This window comes from Littorina saxatilis, linkage group LG11 (assembly GCF_037325665.1).
Source record: "Littorina saxatilis isolate snail1 linkage group LG11, US_GU_Lsax_2.0, whole genome shotgun sequence".
In the NCBI taxonomy this organism is placed as follows: domain Eukaryota; kingdom Metazoa; phylum Mollusca; class Gastropoda; order Littorinimorpha; family Littorinidae; genus Littorina; species Littorina saxatilis.
The window spans coordinates 15,585,108-15,604,473 of NC_090255.1; the positions used below are offsets into that span (position 1 = coordinate 15,585,108).

The 19,366-nt window shown below is 42.3% G+C and overlaps 1 protein-coding gene across 1 annotated transcript in view; it reads right to left on the bottom strand.

Moving 5' to 3' along the window:
* Positions 1-19,105, bottom strand: part of LOC138979837 (rho GTPase-activating protein 18-like) — a 42,280-nt gene extending 23,175 nt beyond the window's left edge. The window contains exons 1-2 of the mRNA XM_070352587.1: positions 18,937-19,105; positions 4,711-5,031 (exon numbers count right to left, since the gene is read on the bottom strand). Of these exons, the coding sequence (XP_070208688.1) occupies positions 4,711-4,831 (121 nt within the window). The 5' untranslated portion in view covers positions 4,832-5,031; positions 18,937-19,105. The remainder of the gene's footprint in view (positions 1-4,710; positions 5,032-18,936) is intronic.
* Positions 19,106-19,366: the final 261 nt, after the last annotated feature.

Here is a 19,366-nt window from a genome sequence, read left to right on the forward strand (position 1 = left end):
GCAACCGGACATGCCTGTATATAGCCACAAAGAAAGGCTAGTATACCGAGAGCTACTGCTCCTAACTCCAGGCAATTAAGATGCCCAAGGAGTTGAGTCTACATCCACAGCCCCAAGACTGTAATTGCCAATGTAGGCTCCCATCCAGACAGAGACACATCCATGAAGTGGTCTAAGTCAGGGGGGGAACAAAGCTAGGGAAAAGGCCCTGAGCGATCCAATTGGATTCGAGCCACCTACTCGCGTGGAGGAACCCACCCTGGAGGAGGACCCTCTTGTCCCAGACCTGTGAGGCCGAGTCCCAAAGAGACTTGAGGAAAGACTAGAGGGCCAGCATAGCCATCGATTCCGTCTGACCGAGGATCAAGGCAGTCTGGCAGTGATAAGAGCCTAAAGCCTCTCTATTCTCTCCTGTGAAGGACAAACCTTCAAAGAGACAGTGTCGAATGGCATGCCCGGGTAAAAAAACCTGGGATGGGGACAGCTCAGATTTTGACTGGTTTACTGAGAACGTCAGGCAAAAAGCCTGGTTCAACACCATCTGAAAGTGCAGCTGGCAAGCTGATTGACTCTGATAAAAGATAAGGAAGGCTCGTGTGAGAGCACAGAGGAAAATCTCAGCCAATGCTGATACCTCTAGACCATGCCATCCCACCTCCTCCGGAGAGGAGAGGGAGGAGTCACTGAACGAAACACCTACTTTGTGACAGGGAGCGCATCAATGCACTGCTACTTGTCTATGAAGGAAGGGCAAGACTGAGGCTTCTGAGTAGGTTTTATCAAAACCCCGAAAAAAGCCTGTCCCTTGCTTCCTGTAACCGGTGTGAAATCAAACCCCTTGTAATAGAAGCAGATCACACCTGGTGAAGACAGTGTGGGCATAGAACATCACTGAACGAACTCATCTGCTCGGTGATGACCCTAGCCAGAGCTGCCAGCAGCATGGCTACGGCCCTATCCGAGGCATCCTCCCTAAACCAAAACGAGTCCATGAGGGAGGAAAAGATGGCTCGTAGAAGAGCACAGAGGAGAGTCTCAGCAAAAGCAGATAACTCTAGACCATGCCGTCCCACCTCTTCCAGAGAGGAGAGGGAGGAGTAACATCACGAAACCCCACGTTCCCTGTGGTCTATTTGTGAAGCCAAGAGACTAGTTCCGGCGGAGCGGAAAAACTAGCCCTTGGCAACAAAAATGTCTGGATCAGATCCTGAGACTTGACATTCCAACCTATCTTCTTCCGCACTAAAAGTGAGAACGAAGCACCCTGAAACCCAGAAGCCAGCCACTGGCTAGCAGAAGGAGGAGCAGGACCATGCGCATGAAGCAGCGGGAAAGGTGTAGGCTGAAGACCACTACCCTGAGGTGCGGGTCAAGCCAAGAGCTGCGACATGTGGTAGGCAATCACCGGAGACTCGGCAAATCGAAACGATTGCGAGTTATAAGCCCGCGTAAACCCAAAGTCATCCGCGGAAGAGGGAGGAAGAGAGACACCCTGCTCTGAATCCGCCAACCCATCCGGGAAAAAGTAAGCTGCCACAGCAGCCGCTTTTTGCATAGCAAGCCTACAAGCAGTAGGCAGCGCTACACACTCTCCCTCCTCAAGCGAGGAGTCCGAATCCCCACCAGCAGTTGTGTCAAAACACAAAGGAGGGGAGACGGGGGAGGCAGCGCACTAAAACTCCTGCTGATAACACCGCCAAGAGTGAGAGTGAAAAGCGTGCCTGCCAACCCAAACCGACCACCTGATGTGAGGGGGGAGAGGGGTTGGTAGTTGGCACAGCGCCCTGCCGAGTGGGGGTACGAGACAAAGCCAAGCCCGGCCAGCCGTACCCCACCCTCTGTGCGAGAGAAGCGTCCCAGTGCTGAGAACCAGTCTGCCTGGTTTGAGCCACGCCGCGCCCGAGTGGGGAGGGGGGTGGTTTGTCACGGCAGTAACCCCTGGAGGGGGGAAAGACTGAATGAGAGACGCAACCATAACGGCCGTCCCCCACTCGTCCACCTGCTGATGTCCTGTAGCCCACCGTTCACCCACCCCGAGGGGGGGTTGGGGTTGGTGACAGATGCTGGCTGAGGACAATGACCACTGGCAAGGCGATACTGTAGTCCAAGTCCCCACCATCCATTGTGTCAGAACACAAAGAATGGGAGACTGGAGAGTTAAGAGCATGTTCTGTCTCCGCCTGCCACCGCTCACCTACCCCAAGGGGGTAGAGGGGTAGGCAGCCGGCACAGCACCCTGCCGAGAACAAAGGAGAGCCAAGCTCATTGTTCCCTGACTGCTGTGCGAGAGACTGGCCCCAGCCGCCAAAACAGGTCTGACCAGTTTGAACCAACCCGTGACAACGAGTGCGGGCAGCTAACACAGCCCCCTGCCCCAAATAGGGTAGAGGAGGAGTGTGTATAACGTAGCCTGGAAAGGCCGTACGTGGCACCCCCGCTGTGCTGACTGGCTTGAGCCACGCCGCGCCCCAGATGGGGAGGGGGGTGGCTCGTCACAGCAGTAAACCCCTGGAGGAGGGAGAGACGGGGTGAGAGACGCAACCGTAAACAGCCGACCCCCACCCGTCCACCTGCTGACGTCCAGTAGCCCCACCGCCCACCCACCCCGAGGAGGGGGGGGGGGCGGGGGCGGTTGCCGGGCAAGGACAATAGAGGCATAGACTAAGAAGACAGTCCAACAGCGCCCACCCGATGCCGCCCAGAGGGCGGGAAAGGGTGGGCCGCCGTCACAGCCCCCACCCGATCCTGCCCTGAGGGCGGGAAAGGGTGGGCCACTGACACAGCCCCCTGCCCCCATTGAGGCAGAGTGGGAACCAGCCCAGGCTGTGACTTACCGTGCCCCCCCCACTCCCCCTTCCAAACGGTAAGGGGGCTGCATGCCTGACTCAGCTGTGCTAAAAGCAAGGAGAGCGGGCAGAGACAGGCGGGGAGCAGGCCCCCTCTCCCAACGGAGAGAGTGCTCGTGAACAACCCAGTACTACCAGAGGCAGAAAGGGCTGAACCGAACAGGCCATTTGCACCAGACCACGGTGCGAAGCAGGAACACCCCCCCCCCATCCCTCAACACACTGAGAAATACCGGAGGTAATCAGAGTGGTCAGAGGTAGGTAGGGAGCAGGCCCTCCCGAAAGGAGAGGGTGCTCGCAAACAACCCAGAGCCACCAGAGGCAAAAAAGGGCTGAATCGAACTGGCCATTTGCACCAGACCACGATGCGAAGCTGCCAAGGAGTACGCCGCCACAGTAGGCGGGCCGATCGTGCCTGAAACAGCTGAGAAATAAACACATATTTCACCGTTAAGTCCCCCGAAAGTGGAAGACACTGACTGGTTCTCCTTAAGAGCAGAGGAGGGCTGGGAAGAAAAAACGAAACCTTATCCGCACGAACAGCTACTACAAAAGCAGTACTACTCGAAGGGTCGACGACCCGCACAGAGGTTTCTAAAAAGGGCTAACAGCCTTATTCACTTCCTGCCTAGCCCTAAGTTACTGCTTGCTATCGGCCATCTTGTAAATGGCTGAAATCGTAGTCCACCAGAAAAGTAAATTTCTGAAGCGGCTGTAAACAAGCAGCTAATTAACAAACAACAATTCAATTCAATAAAAAAAGGGCAGGTCTCACCAAAAGAAAGGCGAACAGGTAAAGGCCCCCCCCAAGCCCATAACGTCACAAAGACAAGGGCTAGGGAAAGCCAAGTGAGCAGACGAATTCCGCACGTCTGACGTGTGTCGTCGAAAGTCGAGAATGTTTATTCCGGATGCCGGCGCTCACGTGATGCGCGGTGGGTTATCGGTAACCAGGTGGTACAGGGCATAGCAACGGCTATGGCGTCTGTTTTTAGCTTGGTTACCACCCTTGCAAGGGCAGGTAATTTGAGTAGTTTTTTGACATCTAGCATGTGAGATTGAAGTCAATGCATTTATGAGAATTGGGGTAAGAATATGTAATTTAATGTTGTGTAGGTAATCTTAGAGACACACATATAAATTTGATTTTGATGAATTGCTATTTCTGTTGCCTCTTTTGTATGCATGCAGGTGTCCTGTGCTCCTCATTAGTCAAGAGACTAGAGAGGAACGGGACAGGGAATGGGGGATCAGCTATTAATCCTGGCCTCGACTACACCATGCAGTGCTAATTCTGATTACTGACACTGCGTCTGTTGAAACTGCACACACACACAGTGACACACACACAGTGACACACACACACAGTGACACACACACACAGTGACACACACACAGTGACACACACACACAGCGCCAAATACAGCACATCATAAACAAAAAGAACAGAAAGAATGAAAAACAGACGGAGAAAGTTAGTAAGAAAAGAACGAAACAATAAAAGAGAAAATTAAAACAACGAAAGAGTAATGGAGGGTAACTCAAGATAGAAAGAAGAAAAGAAAGAAACAAAGAAAGAAGAGAGAAAGAGAAAGAAAGGAGCATTACTCAAGAAAGAAGGAAAGAGAGGTTTAGCAAAGAAGACAACAAAACAGAGGGAATAACTCAAGAAAGAGGGAATAACTCAAGAAAGAGGGAATAACTCAAGAAAGAGGGAATAACTCAAGAAAGACAGAAAAAAGAAAAACAGACAGAAATTAAGAAAGGCAGAATGAAACAAGTCTATAAAAGAGGCAAACAGACAGAGTGATTATACACCCCGTATTATACCGTGGTGCAATTAACATGGGAGTGAACTACTGACCATCTGGGGTTTTGGGTAGGTCATCGTCATCCAATTCCCCCTGGTCTTTCTCAATCTCATTGGCCTCCCGCCAGTAGTCGTCAAGGTGCTCCCCTTGACCTTGAGGTGCCGCGGTCGCCATGCTGTGACGCCCGGTCACCACGACCCACCAGGATCGCTATGTGCTTGTCTCTAAGCAACGTTTTTAGCCGTGGCAACACCATCTCAGACCATCATGGACAAAGGACTTCCAGAGGAGGAGGAGAATGATGAACGTCCAGTCTTTACAAGTAATCCAAGCGGTTGAGAGGGAGACTTGAATTATTGCTGCCCACTGTCACTCTAAAACACAGAATTAATACAACCATGAAACCATCATCAGAGTCTGCACTCAAAAGGATGAAGGACATAATTATCTGTTATGTGAGCAATTTGTACTGGTGCTTTAACCTAAATACTTGAGAAAGGATAAGCAAATTAAAATAAAGTCAGGTAAATAAATGTATTAATAAACAAGTAAAAGCATAAAAATGCTAACAACTTGTTAGTTGACTTCGAAGTTCTATAACTTTACCCTCAGCACGAAGAACACAAACTTGCTTTTGAATCTACAATGTTTACCTTGTAAAGAGGGAGGGATGACCCCTGGAGGATGAGAAATGACAGAGCAAACAACCTGCACCTCATTAGATAAGACACAGCTTCACTGTAACAGAACAACACACACAAAAACACAAATGCAGAATGCCAAGACGTTCTCTCTGGGTAACAGAGGAAGGATGTACATTTAGAAAAGCTTACCAGCAAAGTAAACAAAGCCCTTGAGTGTCCAGCTACTGAGGACACAGGTTTCAAAGTACTTCCTTGTATATATAATGAACAACTATCGTGCAAAACTTAATTTGAAACCTGGCTTTAACAGGTGTGTGACGTGACTGACATAAACCCGTACGAAACGTTCTTATAAGAAATTGGACCCAATTTCATATAAGATTCTTATAAGAGTCTTGTATGACAATTTCATATATGTGGCTTATAGGTATTTTAAATGCAAATGAGGTAAATTCTTATAAGAAACTTATATGAATCATATATGAACCTATAACCTGAGCTCATATAGGTCTCTTATATGAATCTTATATTCTCTTATAAGAAAGCTATAGGTCTCTTATATGAAATGTTCATATATGAGACTTATAAGAATCTTATATGAAACCTACATCTCCCTTATAGGATTCTTATATGTCTCATATATGATATTTATATGTCTCATACTAGACACACGACCTTGACCTGGCTACATTTGTGTTTACAAGGGAAATAACCCCTACTTAACCCAATTTAACTGTCTTGACTTTGAATTATAATGAATCCAACTGCAAAATACCCTTTGGTTCAGTATATATACATATCTTTACTGAAGTTGTGTTTATTTTGAGGGCAAAAACAAACAGATCTCTAAATCACTGATCACAAGAAGAGGAGTAAGACATGCACTGTCCTCTTCAAATCCAATACTTTGAAACTTGAAATTATGAACAAGAAACAACAAACAAGTTACAGCCACAAATAATTTTCTTGAATATGCACAGCTGTCACAGTTTCTTGTTGCTTGAACCAAAGTAGTGCTGGTAAACATGATTTGATCACCTGATGCAGAACCAGAACTGTAAAGTAAAACAAATAATGGAGGGAAATTCTGGATTTTGAATAAAAACACAAACCTGTCAGTGTCAAGCTGTTGGGTTGGTTGGGCTGCCAGCCACTCACAAACATCAGCATGACATAAACATTCTCTTCACATATTCATACATCAAGTCCAATTATTTCTGTAAGAACTTTGCATTTTAGTCCTGCTCTTTCACTGATTTTCTGCTAAACATCCTCACAGAGCTGCTGTCACAAAGATGGCCGTTCAGTCAGGGGGAGATAATGCTCAAGGCAAACCATCCACTTCCTGTTCATATATGAAACATATATGAAAGCCAGTATTGCCAGTAATTCAGCATTGTCCAATATTTTTTCTAAGTCCTGAATTCTCCTATGCAGAAACTAAGTGATGATTCATATAAGAGTCATATAAGATTCATATAAGAAACATATAAGAGAACTATAGGTTTCTGGAAGTGCAGGTTCTCATATATGATTCATATATGATTCTTATATGAATTGGGGTCTTTTTCATATAAGAGACTTATAAGAAACCTATTCCTACAACTGACATACATAGCTTTTTACTTGTCATATATGAAACTTATATGTTTCTTATAAGAAACTTATAGGTTTCTTATATGTCTCTTATATGTTCATATATGTTCATTTCGTACGGGAAGGTACAGCTGAAGACACAGTAACCTGAGCATCTCTCAGGACTGTGAGCTACCTAAACCTGTCAGCTTAAGCGTACATAAATCTTTAATCATCCCGTGTAAATGATCATGAACACCACCACAGGTTTGTCCAGGATTTAAACACACACACATGACACACACACATGACACACACACATGACACACACACATGACACACACACATGACACACACACAACAACAACAAGAAAAACAAACAAAATCTCAAGACATAACATTTGAAAAATAGCTAATACCTCTCAGTTTAAACGCAATAACAAAAAAAATCACCTATGCTTTAACTTATTAAAGCATTTTTTTCACATGCAGGAAAACAAATAAAAGAGCAAAATAAAACACCAAGGTCCAAGAAGACAAAAATATATGAACTCCGCAACAAATCTTTAAGGTACAGTCCTTGTGTAAAACAATCATGTTGACCAGACATACAGAGCTGAGGAGTTGACATGTTGACCAGACATACAGAGCTGTTCAGGATTTGACATGTTGACCAGACATACAGAGCTGAGGAGTTGACATGTTGACCAGACATACAGAGCTGTTCAGGATTTGACATGTTGACCAGACATACAGAGCTGTTCAGGATTTGACATGTTGACCAGACATACAGAGCTGTTCAGGATTTGACATGTTGACCAGACCTACAGAGCTGTTCAGGATTTGACATGTTGACCAGACATACAGAGCTGTTCAGGATTTGACATGTTGACCAGACATACAGAGCTGAGGAGTTGACATGTTGACCAGACCTACAGAGCTGTTCAGGATTTGACATGTTGACCAGACCTACAGAGCTGTTCAGGATTTGACATGTTGACCAGACATACAGAGCTGTTCAGGATTTGACATGTTGACCAGACATACAGAGCTGAGGAGTTGACATGTTGACCAGACATACAGAGCTGTTCAGGATTTGACATGTTGACCAGACCTACAGAGCTGTTCAGGATTTGACATGTTGACCAGACATACAGAGCTGTTCAGGATTTGACATGTTGACCAGACATACAGAGCTGTTCAGGATTTGACATGTTGACCAGACATACAGACCTGTTCAGGATTTGACATGTTGACCAGACATACAGAGCTGTTCAGGATTTGACAATATATATATTGACCAGACATACAGACCTGTTCAGGATTTGACATGTAGACCAGACATACAGAGCTGTTCAGGATTTGACATGTTGACCAGACATACAGAGCTGTTCAGGATTTGACATGTTGACCAGACATACAGAGCTGTTCAAGATTTTTTTCTTTTTTTTTTTCCATTTTCATTACTTTATTGTCCCATCGCTGGGAAATTCGGGTCGCTTCCTCCCAGTGGAAAGCTAGCAGCTAACCCAGGTGTCTGCGTGTTTAGGTGTATTCAGCCACCTGCACTTATGGCAGAATGACCAAGGTCTTTTACGTGCCATTGTGATGACACGGGGGTGGGACATGGCTTCCGTCTCTGGGTCTGCACATAAAGTTGACCCGTGTCCGTCCCGGCCCGAATTCGAACCTGCGACCTTTCGATCACAAGTCCAGTGCTCTACCAACTGAGATACCGGGCCAGACATACAGAGCTGTTCAGGATTTGACATGTTGACCAGACATACAGACCTGTTCAGGATTTGACATGTTGACCAGACCAACAGACCTGTTCAGGATTTGACATGTTGACCAGACATACAGAGCTGTTCAGGATTTGACATGTTGACCTGACATACAGAGCTGTTCAAGATTTGACATGTTGACCAGACATACAGAGCTGTTCAGGATTCGACAGGTTGACCAGACATACAGAGCTGTTCAGGATTTGACATGCGATAAGAGCACCCCTACACCTGGACACAAGCCGAACATCAACAGCCGAGCTGCCTCTAGCTGCCTGCTATGTGCAGAGTGTCAAGTTTTTGTTGAATTAATCTTGTGACACCCATGTAATAAATCTGCTAAATCGATCACATCAGCAAAACCAAACCTGCACAGAATGTAGCCAGTGCACTTAGTATTACATGTTTGGTACACATCCAAGTGAAACCAGGACACTGCAGCTGCTGTTAATGTTCCAAGTGAAACCAGGACGCTGCAGCTGCTGTTAATGTTCCAAGTGAAACCAGGACGCTGCAGCTGCTGTTAATGTTCCAAGTGAAACCAGGACGCTGCAGCTGCTGTTAATGTTCCATGTGAAACCAGGACGCTGCAGCTGCTGTTAATGTTCCAAGTGAAACCAGGACGCTGCAGCTGCTGTTAATGTTCCAAGTGAAACCAGGACGCTCATGCAGCTGCTGTTAATGTTCCAAGTGAAACCAGGACGCAGCAGCTGCTGTTAATGTTCCAAGTGAAACCAGGACGCTGCAGCTGCTGTTAATGTTCCAAGTGAAACCAGGACGCTGCAGCTGCTGTTAATGTTCCAAGTGAAACCAGGACGCTGCAGCTGCTGTTAATGTTCCATGTGAAACCAGGACGCTGCAGCTGCTGTTAATGTTCCATGTGAAACCAGAACGCTGCAGCTGCTGTTGATGTTCCAAGTGAAACCAGGACGCTGCAGCTGCTGTTAATGTTCCAAGTGAAACCAGGACGCAGCAGCTGCTGTTAATGTTACAAGTGAAACCAGGACGCTGCAGCTGCTGTTAATGTTCCAAGTGAAACCAGGACGCTGCAGCTGATGGTAATGTTCCAAGTGAAACCAGGACGCTGCAGCTGCTGTTAATGTTCCAAGTGAAACCAGGACGCTGCAGCTGCTGGTAATGTTCCAAGTGAAACCAGGACGCTGCAGCTGCTGGTAATGTTCCAAGTGAAACCAGGACGCTGCAGCTGCTGTTAATGTTCCAAGTGAAACCAGGACGCTGCAGCTGCTGTTAATGTTCCAAGTGAAACCAGGACGCTGCAGCTGCTGTTAATGTTCCATGTGAAACCAGGACGCTGAAGCTGCTGTTAATGTTCCAAGTGAAACCAGGACGCTGCAGCTGCTGTTAATGTTCCAAGTGAAACCAGGACGCTGCAGCTGCTGTTAATGTTCTAAGTGAAACCAGGACGCTGCAGCTGCTGTTAATGTTCCAAGTGAAACCAGGACGCTGCAGCTACTGTTAATGTTCCAAGTGAAACCAGGACGCTGCACCTGCTGGTAATGTTCCAAGTGAAACCAGGACAGATTTGTGGTGGTCAACATGATCACTACACATGAAGGAATGTACCTTTAACGCTCACCCTAAACTGAAGTATAATCTTTAGACTGTCGGTTAAAGGTACTGAACTTGTCAAATCCAGGTGCACGGAGCCTCTGGGGCTTTTAGTCATACCTCAGGCAGCTATCCGTTAGAAGAACTACCAAGTTTCATTGACTTGCACCCAAAGAGTCAAGAACTGCGATTTTTTTACGAATTAATTTCGTACTTGGACCCGGCTGGTCTTGACCTATTTTTGGATCTAAATTTAGATCAGGTAGATCACCACATCATGCACAAAAAGACACGTCACTAGCAAACTATGTCAGACATCATCATGAGTTTGTGTAAAACAAAATGGAGGCCGGAATCACTCAGTAATGAATCAAACTCCGACCAAACACCACGTAATAACTAGGTTAATTTATGTACTCGCGTGAACAAGAAACTGTCGAGCTTCACAGATGTCGTCTTTGGGTAGTTTTGGGTTTGTTTTACTACCATAGAAGAATTTTTGAACTGTAAATGCACTCAGCTGCAACAAAAACGCAAAACGAAGGCTGTGAGCTGCACTGTGCCTTTAAAGTGTCATTGTCAGTGAAGTGGACTGTGTCAGCCCGTACGAAACGTTCTTATAAGAAATTGGACCCAATTTCATATAAGATTCTTATAAGAGTCTTGTATGACAATTTCATATATGTGGCTTATAGGTATTTTAAATGCAAATGAGGTAAATTCTTATAAGAAACTTATATGAATCATATATATGAACCTATAACCTGAGCTCATATAGGTCTCTTATATGAATCTTATATTCTCTTATAAGAAAGATATCTAGGTCTCTTATATGAAATGTTCATATATGAGACTTATAAGAATCTTATATGAAACCTGCATCTCCCTTATAGGATTCTTATATGTCTCATATATGATATTTATATGTCTCATACTAGACACACGACCTTGACCTACATTTGTGTTTACAAGGGAAATAACACCTGCTTAACCCAATTTAACTGTCTTGACTTTGAATTATAATGAATCCAACTGCAAAATACCTTTTGGTTCAGTATATATACATATCTTTACTGAAGTTGTGTTTATTTTGAGGGCAAAAACAAACAGATCTCTAAATCACTGGTCACAAGAAGAGGAGTAAGACATGTTCATTGTCCTCTTCAAATCCAATACTTTGAAACTTGAAATTATGAACAAGAAACAACAAACAAGTTACAGCCACAAATAATTTTCTTGAATATGCACAGCTGTCACAGTTTCTTGTTGCTTGAACCAAAGTAATGCTGGTAAACATGATTTGATCACCTGATGCAGAACCAGAACTGTAAAGTAAAACAAATAATGGAGGGAAATTCTGGATTTTGAATAAAAACACAAACCTGTCAGTGTCAAGCTGTTGGGTTGGTTGGGCTGCCAGCCACCCACAAACATCAGCATGACATAAACATTCTCTTCACATATTCATACATCAAGTCCAATTATTTCTGTAAGAACTTTGCATTTTAGTCCTGCTCTTTCACTGATTTTCTGCTAAACATCCTCACAGAGCTGCTGTCACAAAGATGGCCGTTCAGTCAGGGGGAGATAATGCTCAAGGCAAACCATCCACTTCCTGTTCATATATGAAACATATATGAAAGCCAGTATTGCCAGTAATTCAGCATTGTCCAATATTTTTTCTAAGTCCTGAATTCTCCTATGCAGAAACTAAGTGATGATTCATATAAGAGTCATATAAGATTCATATAAGAAACATATAAGAGAACTATAGGTTTCTGGAAGTGCAGGTTCTCATATATGATTCATATATGATTCTTATATGAATTGGGGTCTTTTTCATATGAGAGACTTATAAGAAACCTATTCCTACAACTGACATACATAGCTTTTTACTTGTCATATATGAAACTTATATGTTTCTTATAAGAAACTTATAGGTTTCTTATATGTCTCTTATATGTTCATATATGTTCATTTCGTACGGGTGTACATAGTAGACAGCCTCTCACTGAATATAATAGTTGACTCTTCCAAGCTTGTCTTTTGGGCACAACAGTGTAGTCAAACAATTTACAGACCTCTTGTCACATAACTCACAGCACACGTGTTGAAAGTTCTAGATTAGTGCTCGTTTTTGTTTGAATTCACTGGTGTCTTCAGAGAGAAGGAAGTCTGATAAATGAAAGGAAAGTAGGAAAAGATGCAGACAAGTGTGTGTGTGTGTGTGTGTGTGTATCAGGGTCTGTGTGCGTGAGCAGTAACAATGTGTAGAGAGGGGCCCATTCCTTGAGGCACTTTTCTCCCATCAGATCTAATTCAGTAATTGATTGTCTGTGCAATTGCTCATTTTCTCACCCACACTCTCATACTTATCAAAGAAATTAATCTCAAAAAGGACAGATTTATACAGGTGGTTAAATTTCCATTATCGTAATGCTTCAGGCCAGCTGCAATTCATCCTATATAAATCTACATTTAGGCAACTTCCATTTTCCCCCCAGATCAAAGGCTCTGAATAACGCACCCTACATGTCATAACATCTTTATTGTCATTAACATCAAAAAGGGACACCTGGAAGGAATGTAATGTCCCACAGCTATTGGTAAATGAGTACACTCTGGCGACAAACATAATTCTCCCTCCATTTCTCTCACAGTCTTGTGCACAAAAACACCTAATTTGAATGTCAAATATTATGAAGTACTTGCATACTAATACCTATCTGGAAAGTGCCTTTGTTGCATTGACAACATTGCAGAAGTCTACATGTACTATTCAGGTCATAATAAATTAAAACACTGCTGCAGATCATAATGCTGCCAATGTCATTGTGTAATCATGAACTCCATTCATGTAGGCAACAAGTGTTGAATCTGCACAGCTCATGCTATGATAGTCTTATCATTCGTAGTACACTATCTATGTTTATTTGCAGTACACAAGTAATAGCTGCACATGCATGAGTACGCTGAGGCATGCCCCACCCAAATCAATACATCACTTTATAACTACTACTAGACAGCTAAACTAAAGTTCTTAGTTTGTTTGTAACAGGCAGCCAGTATTGAGTAACTGACAGCCTCAGTGTGACTTCTGACTGCTACGTTAATACTTCAACTGCTTACAGAAAACCTGCTTGCTTTTTAAACATTTTTACAAAGAAAGAAATTGATTTCTCAGCTCAAACAAACCCCAAAAAGTTGTTTACTTTGGTATACCACTTTGCAGTTTATGTAACTTTAGACGAGACTTAAATGTCCAAAAATCATGACTGTCTTCATTTAATGTGAGAGCAGCTACTGTTAATAAGTAAATTCAGACAAAGAAGTATATATCATGAGTGGATGAATGACTCTGTCCTTTATGTAACCATCAATCAAACATGTTTCAATAAATGATAAATACCTTCATAAATCATCACTTAATTGATAGCACACACAAAATTGTCCTCTTTGAGCCATTCTTAGCCATCAGTTTGTATTTATATAATTTAGACTATTATGCACTGCTATATATATATATATATATCAGTTGCAGTTAAGCTGTATCGACACAAAACTGATCAATGAGTTATCCCTTCTGCGTGCACTGCGTAACAAGCTTTTAAGAATAAGAGACTTTTCCATGGTACTAACAGCGTAGCAGCCTGTCAACGATGACAGTTTCGAAATGATGAGAAGATTAGGTTGACAATATTCAACAAACACTATCTTATAGCTGCTGGGTGACAGGAAAGATGAGAAGATAGCAGAGCCTATGTCAGTGATGATAATGACCAGATATGTACATTACAGCCAGGTACCTGCAGAGAGTGCCAGGCTAAAATCAATACAGCTTTTCCCATGGACAGATGCAACAGTCATGACCACAAGCAGCACATCCCACCAATTCTCCCAGCGTTCCTCCTTCAGCTTTCCAAATCTCACTCATCTGTCCTTTAAATTGCTGGCTACTGTCATTGCACTGCACCATTATAACCTTCTGTCTGTCTTCAAGAACAGATTAGAGGATATAGCCATTTCAGCAACTTGGCCGAAGAAAATAAGTCCCTAAGCAACACCCCTGAAGGTATAACTTTATTGTTGTAAAGGTCCCAAATGAAAAAGCGCCTTGGCATGGGGGATGTCGTTTAGCATCTTAAGCTGGCATAAGGTCAAAATTTACTTCAACATATTGCCCAAGACTTTTCTGCATTTTGCACAACAACTAAAGATTGGCTTGAAGGACTGCCTGAAACTTCAGAAAACTAACCTGAAACTATTATGAATATTTTAGCAAATGTTTTGACAAAATAAATCACAGCAACATTCTTGAAAGGCTTCTGATACAATCAATCATAGAGACAACAACCACACACTGGCATACTAAACACCACACACACACAATTAGGTTACATCATGACTGCTCTACAGTTTAGGATGAAAAAAGGGGAGGGCGGAATTAGCTAAAGATTAATTAATTTAAAGACCTTGTAAGGCTGACATGAACTCTGCCCCCAAAGTGTAACACCAACAACACAGAACAAGTTTAACTGCATTGGCTGTCTAAACTCGATCTGCTCAACCTATGCCTTTAAAAAAAAAAAGTTTTTATTTTTTTTTTAGAAATGGTTCAATGTGTCTGTTAAGTTTAAGTCTAATAACCTCACCTTGTTATAAAATTTTCAAAAATGAGTTATTGTTAGAAAGATGTTGTGACTGCAGGTGAATCGATAATGGTTCATTATTAATTATGACTGCATATGCTCACACCTGTGTGTGTGTGTGTGTGTGTGTTCAACAACATCACACATACAAAATCTCACGCATATGCTCATGAGTTCAACAAAGAGCTCTGGCTGAAAACTCTTTCAGATGATTTTTGTGACACAGACATTCAATAGTTCTAGAGACTCCAGGAATACCATTTTATTTTCCACAATACATATATTCAAGATATAATAAGTCCTGCAGCTACAGTGGAACGTCCCTCTTAATAAGACTCCCCCCCTCCCCCATTTTAAGACCCTACTATTTCAGTTGTTCTGTTAATAATGTCTGTAAATTTATGCTCTGCAGCTCTGAGAACTATTGAAGAAACGATTTGTTTTTTGTCGCAGATAAAGAAATAAAAAGTCAAACATTTACACAACTTTATCTCACAGATGACTACACAAACCTTTAGTGTTGCCAGCCAAACGAAACTTATATGCGCCCCTGAGGAAGGCCTGGCAACAGGTCGAACATTTGGGCTGCCACTAGACATTCTTTGTTTGGCTTTTCTTTTCCTTGATTTTGTTATATATATATATATATATATATATATAATTACCTTCCTTGACTCCAGGAAGATGAAGCCAGACATGCTCATGCAGCCGTAAAATATCTAAAAACTTTGAATACTTGTTCCAACAATAGCTTTGTAAGCAGCTGACAAGCTGTTAAGAAATCTATTCCTGTATGCCTTATTGATGCCTTGCCTGAAAAAAAAGTTCAGCAAGCTAATTTCCTTTATGGACTCCTTCATGGACTTCATATACAACGAATCCATATGTATGCTCAACCTTGCATGCAGTTTCTTAATATTTGTCCTCCTTACATTAGCAATCTCTAAATACTTGTCCTCTCTTATGGTTCTGTTATATTACAAAGAAATCTATTCCTGTATATGTATAACAGTAACAATCTAAACAAAAAAAAGGTTCAGCAAACACGAGTATTACTTTCGTGGACCACTCAGTGGATTCTATCCTGGGAATTACATCCTCATGAGCATGATCAACAATCTTTAACTACAGATGTTTCATAAGCTTACGTGCAGTTAAGAAATATATACCTGTATGTTTTATTAATGTCAGAAAAAAAGTGAGTGCTAACTGCTTTTATAGACTTTGAAGTGGATGCTATAAGCATGAGCCTTGCAACACTCTCAGCCATATAGAGTATAAAACATCCATGAATACCTATTTTCCTTACATTAACAATCTAATACTTAATCTGTCCATAGTTCTACTAAGAATATAAGCTTACATGCTATTAAAAATTCTATTCCAGGAATGTTTTGTCTGAACAAAGTTCACCAAAGACTATCTTCATAGATAAAAGTTGAGCTCTACATATGCAGAATGAAGCCACACGCTCAGCCTAATATCGACAGTCTCTGATTACCTGTTATCATTACCTTAACAATCTCTAAAAACTGCTGTTATCAATGCATTGATTTAAAAAAAAGAGCAAACGAATTAGTTTCATAGACTCCTTAACTTAACTTTAGAATAAAACCACATGCTCAGCGTTATTAACAATCTCTTAATGCTTGTTCTATTCTGGGTTCTAAAAGCTCACACAATCCCCTGTGTGACCAAAGAGATAAGTCTGGCCCAGCCTGTCAATCCTTTTTAGCCCTCAGCACTACCAGTCAGAGTGTTTGTCAATACAGGGCAGTCTTTGTTTACAGGTCACTTCGCAAGGAGGGACAATTGCCCCCTGAAGACACACAGACATGTCAAGTGTCATTGCTCGCGAAGGGGTATATCATTACTTCAACTTGTTCCTTGGGCTATGTATACGTGACTTGCAGCAACAGCTGTGGTTGCTATTGCTTTGCACAAATATTTTATTGTTTACACTTACAGTCATTTGAGTTCTGAAGTACTGTAAGTGTAAACACATGCACACATATTTACAAACAAAACAATCAACTCACAAATCAAAAAAATGCACAGACACACCCATGCCCCCCCCCCCCCCCCCCCGATACACAATGTATACACCCATACACACAATTAACCCACCTCATTCTGTCTTGTTTTCCAAAACAATATTGCTACACCTTATAACTTCTGCTAACTCATACAATCTCTCTCCCGGAATTCGAGTCCTAATGTATCCATAGCGGATAATGACATTACTCGGTTATTCCACGGAAAAACTGAAATGCCATGGAAAAACGTGTTTTTCAAAGGAACAACTAAAGTTTCGTCATCAATCCACCGCAGCATCGTTTTTTCCCTGAAGCAAAACAGTTTTTCCACGGAATAGTGTTTGTAGCCTTTTAGATGCATTTTTGCTGACAGTTTTTCCGCATAAAACCCAATGCTCCTACAAAGACGTGTAGACCAATCAGAAAGTACGTGGTCATTCACCTTGACTAGTGCAATTATGGCGGCTGAGCCGGCGCGTGCAATTTTTGAACAATGTCAGTACTTCTAGATTGTCTGACAAAATAATAACCCTTCATGATCTATTTGTTGAGTAAATAAACTAAATTGCTCATGCAAGTGATGCAACTGCTCAACAGCCATTGTGACTTTAAACTGAGAACTACAGGCAACGCAGTAAAATCGGTTGGTGCTGTGTTCTGGGTAATTTTGAACTAGTCCATGATCCTTCATTAGACTTTTGAGGGGGAACACACATGCTTCAATCTTGCAATGAGCAAAATAGAACTTCTTCTGCAGTAAAAGACTAAAACAACAATTCCGTTTTATAACGCAGCATTCTTGATTTCAATTTCTTCAGAAAAAAACGAATCTTGACGGATGATGACAAATTTAGTTATTCCATGGAAAAATCTGTGTGTTTTTCCACATTTTTTTTGGTGGAAATGGAATAAACGAATAATGTTATTATACGCTAAAAATACCAATGAATCTCAATACTTTAAAAAAACACCTTTCAATGCATTGTGTTAGATGTCAAATTGTGTAAAATCATTGTGATGTGGAACGGGAAGACTTCGTTTCAGATTTATTTTCATATTCGTCCATAGCAGTGTTTCATTATATAAAAACTCCAACAGTTCAAGTTTTGATAACACATTTGCTCAAGCATGTATGTTCAGTAATTTCTCACAACTGTACATCTATAACGCTTAGTAATAGTGTAGATAATTAAGCCATTTTTGAGTACATATTCCTGTGGAGGCTGTGATTTTTGTTTTTTACTTTTTTTTCTATGTGCATGAAATGTCTGTGTATGTTATTAGTCCCTCTCTGGGTGAGGGATGGTTAAAAGAAAAACTGGTTTGTAATGCTTTTGCCATAACCCTCGCAAAATAACATTTGATTTGATTTATCATATATATAATTATTATCTCTCCTATTTTTCGAGTAATGCTACATGCTGACCAGGATGCTAATTAAGACTTTCTCTTTCTATCTGTAACAAAATGACATCTCTCCCTAAAAAATAAAATCTGCACAAAACCAGATTGCTATCAGAGAGATGCATGTCTTTGATAGTGATACTATTGAACTTTTCTTTTGCATTTCTAGGCTCAAGTCAGTTTTATTATATCAACGTGCAGAAAAGGGGACGAACCAAGGACCTCTAAAGAATGAGACTCCAAAAGAGGCAATCTGTAAACAACTAATGGCCATGAATCAATGAAAACCTGTTGAGCTGGTGATGCAGGGCTTGTAGTCCCTAACGCCTTAATAAGTTAATATACTAGTTTAAGTTGTAGCACCTCCACTGCACATATGCCAATATGGGCCTAACTAGTAACTGACGAAACACCAGTCTTCAACACTAGACCCCGATAAATTATCGTAAAAGTCAAGACAGAACCGAACGGTGAATGTTCCACGACTCATATGCTATGATCGCAGTTATCAAGGCGCGTTACATCGACAGCAAGCCGGCATGTCACAAAATAAACATCGTCTAAAAATAGCTGTCAGAGGGCAAAGCCAAATTTTGCAAACACGATTCGGAAGCTTACCTGTCGCAGTGATGAATTGTTGGACAACAACACTCAGCGAACCCAGTCTGATTTCTACCGATAGATATGTTGAGTAAAGTCAAGTTGTATAAATTCAATAGCACAGTCCTTTGCACAAGTAGAAAAAGCGTTTGGACACTGTCTCCCTCGCATACAACTTCAGCGGAAGCTCAAGTTGACACACCTTTGCAAAAAGAAATCAACTTCCTGTCGTCTGCGAATTCAGCTCAGTGCGCATGCTCACAGGTGGCAGGTTTGCATCTGCCGTCGGCCGTGGAGCACCGTTTGCGTAAACTTGTTGTGGGAGCATGTTGTTCTTTTGACCCCTCGTGCACTTGAAATTTCTTTGTCTCCTTCTCTCGCAGCCCTAGTCTGGGAAAGCCGTTCTAAGCTCCTTCCCGATCGGATTTGACAAGTGTTACACTCCCTA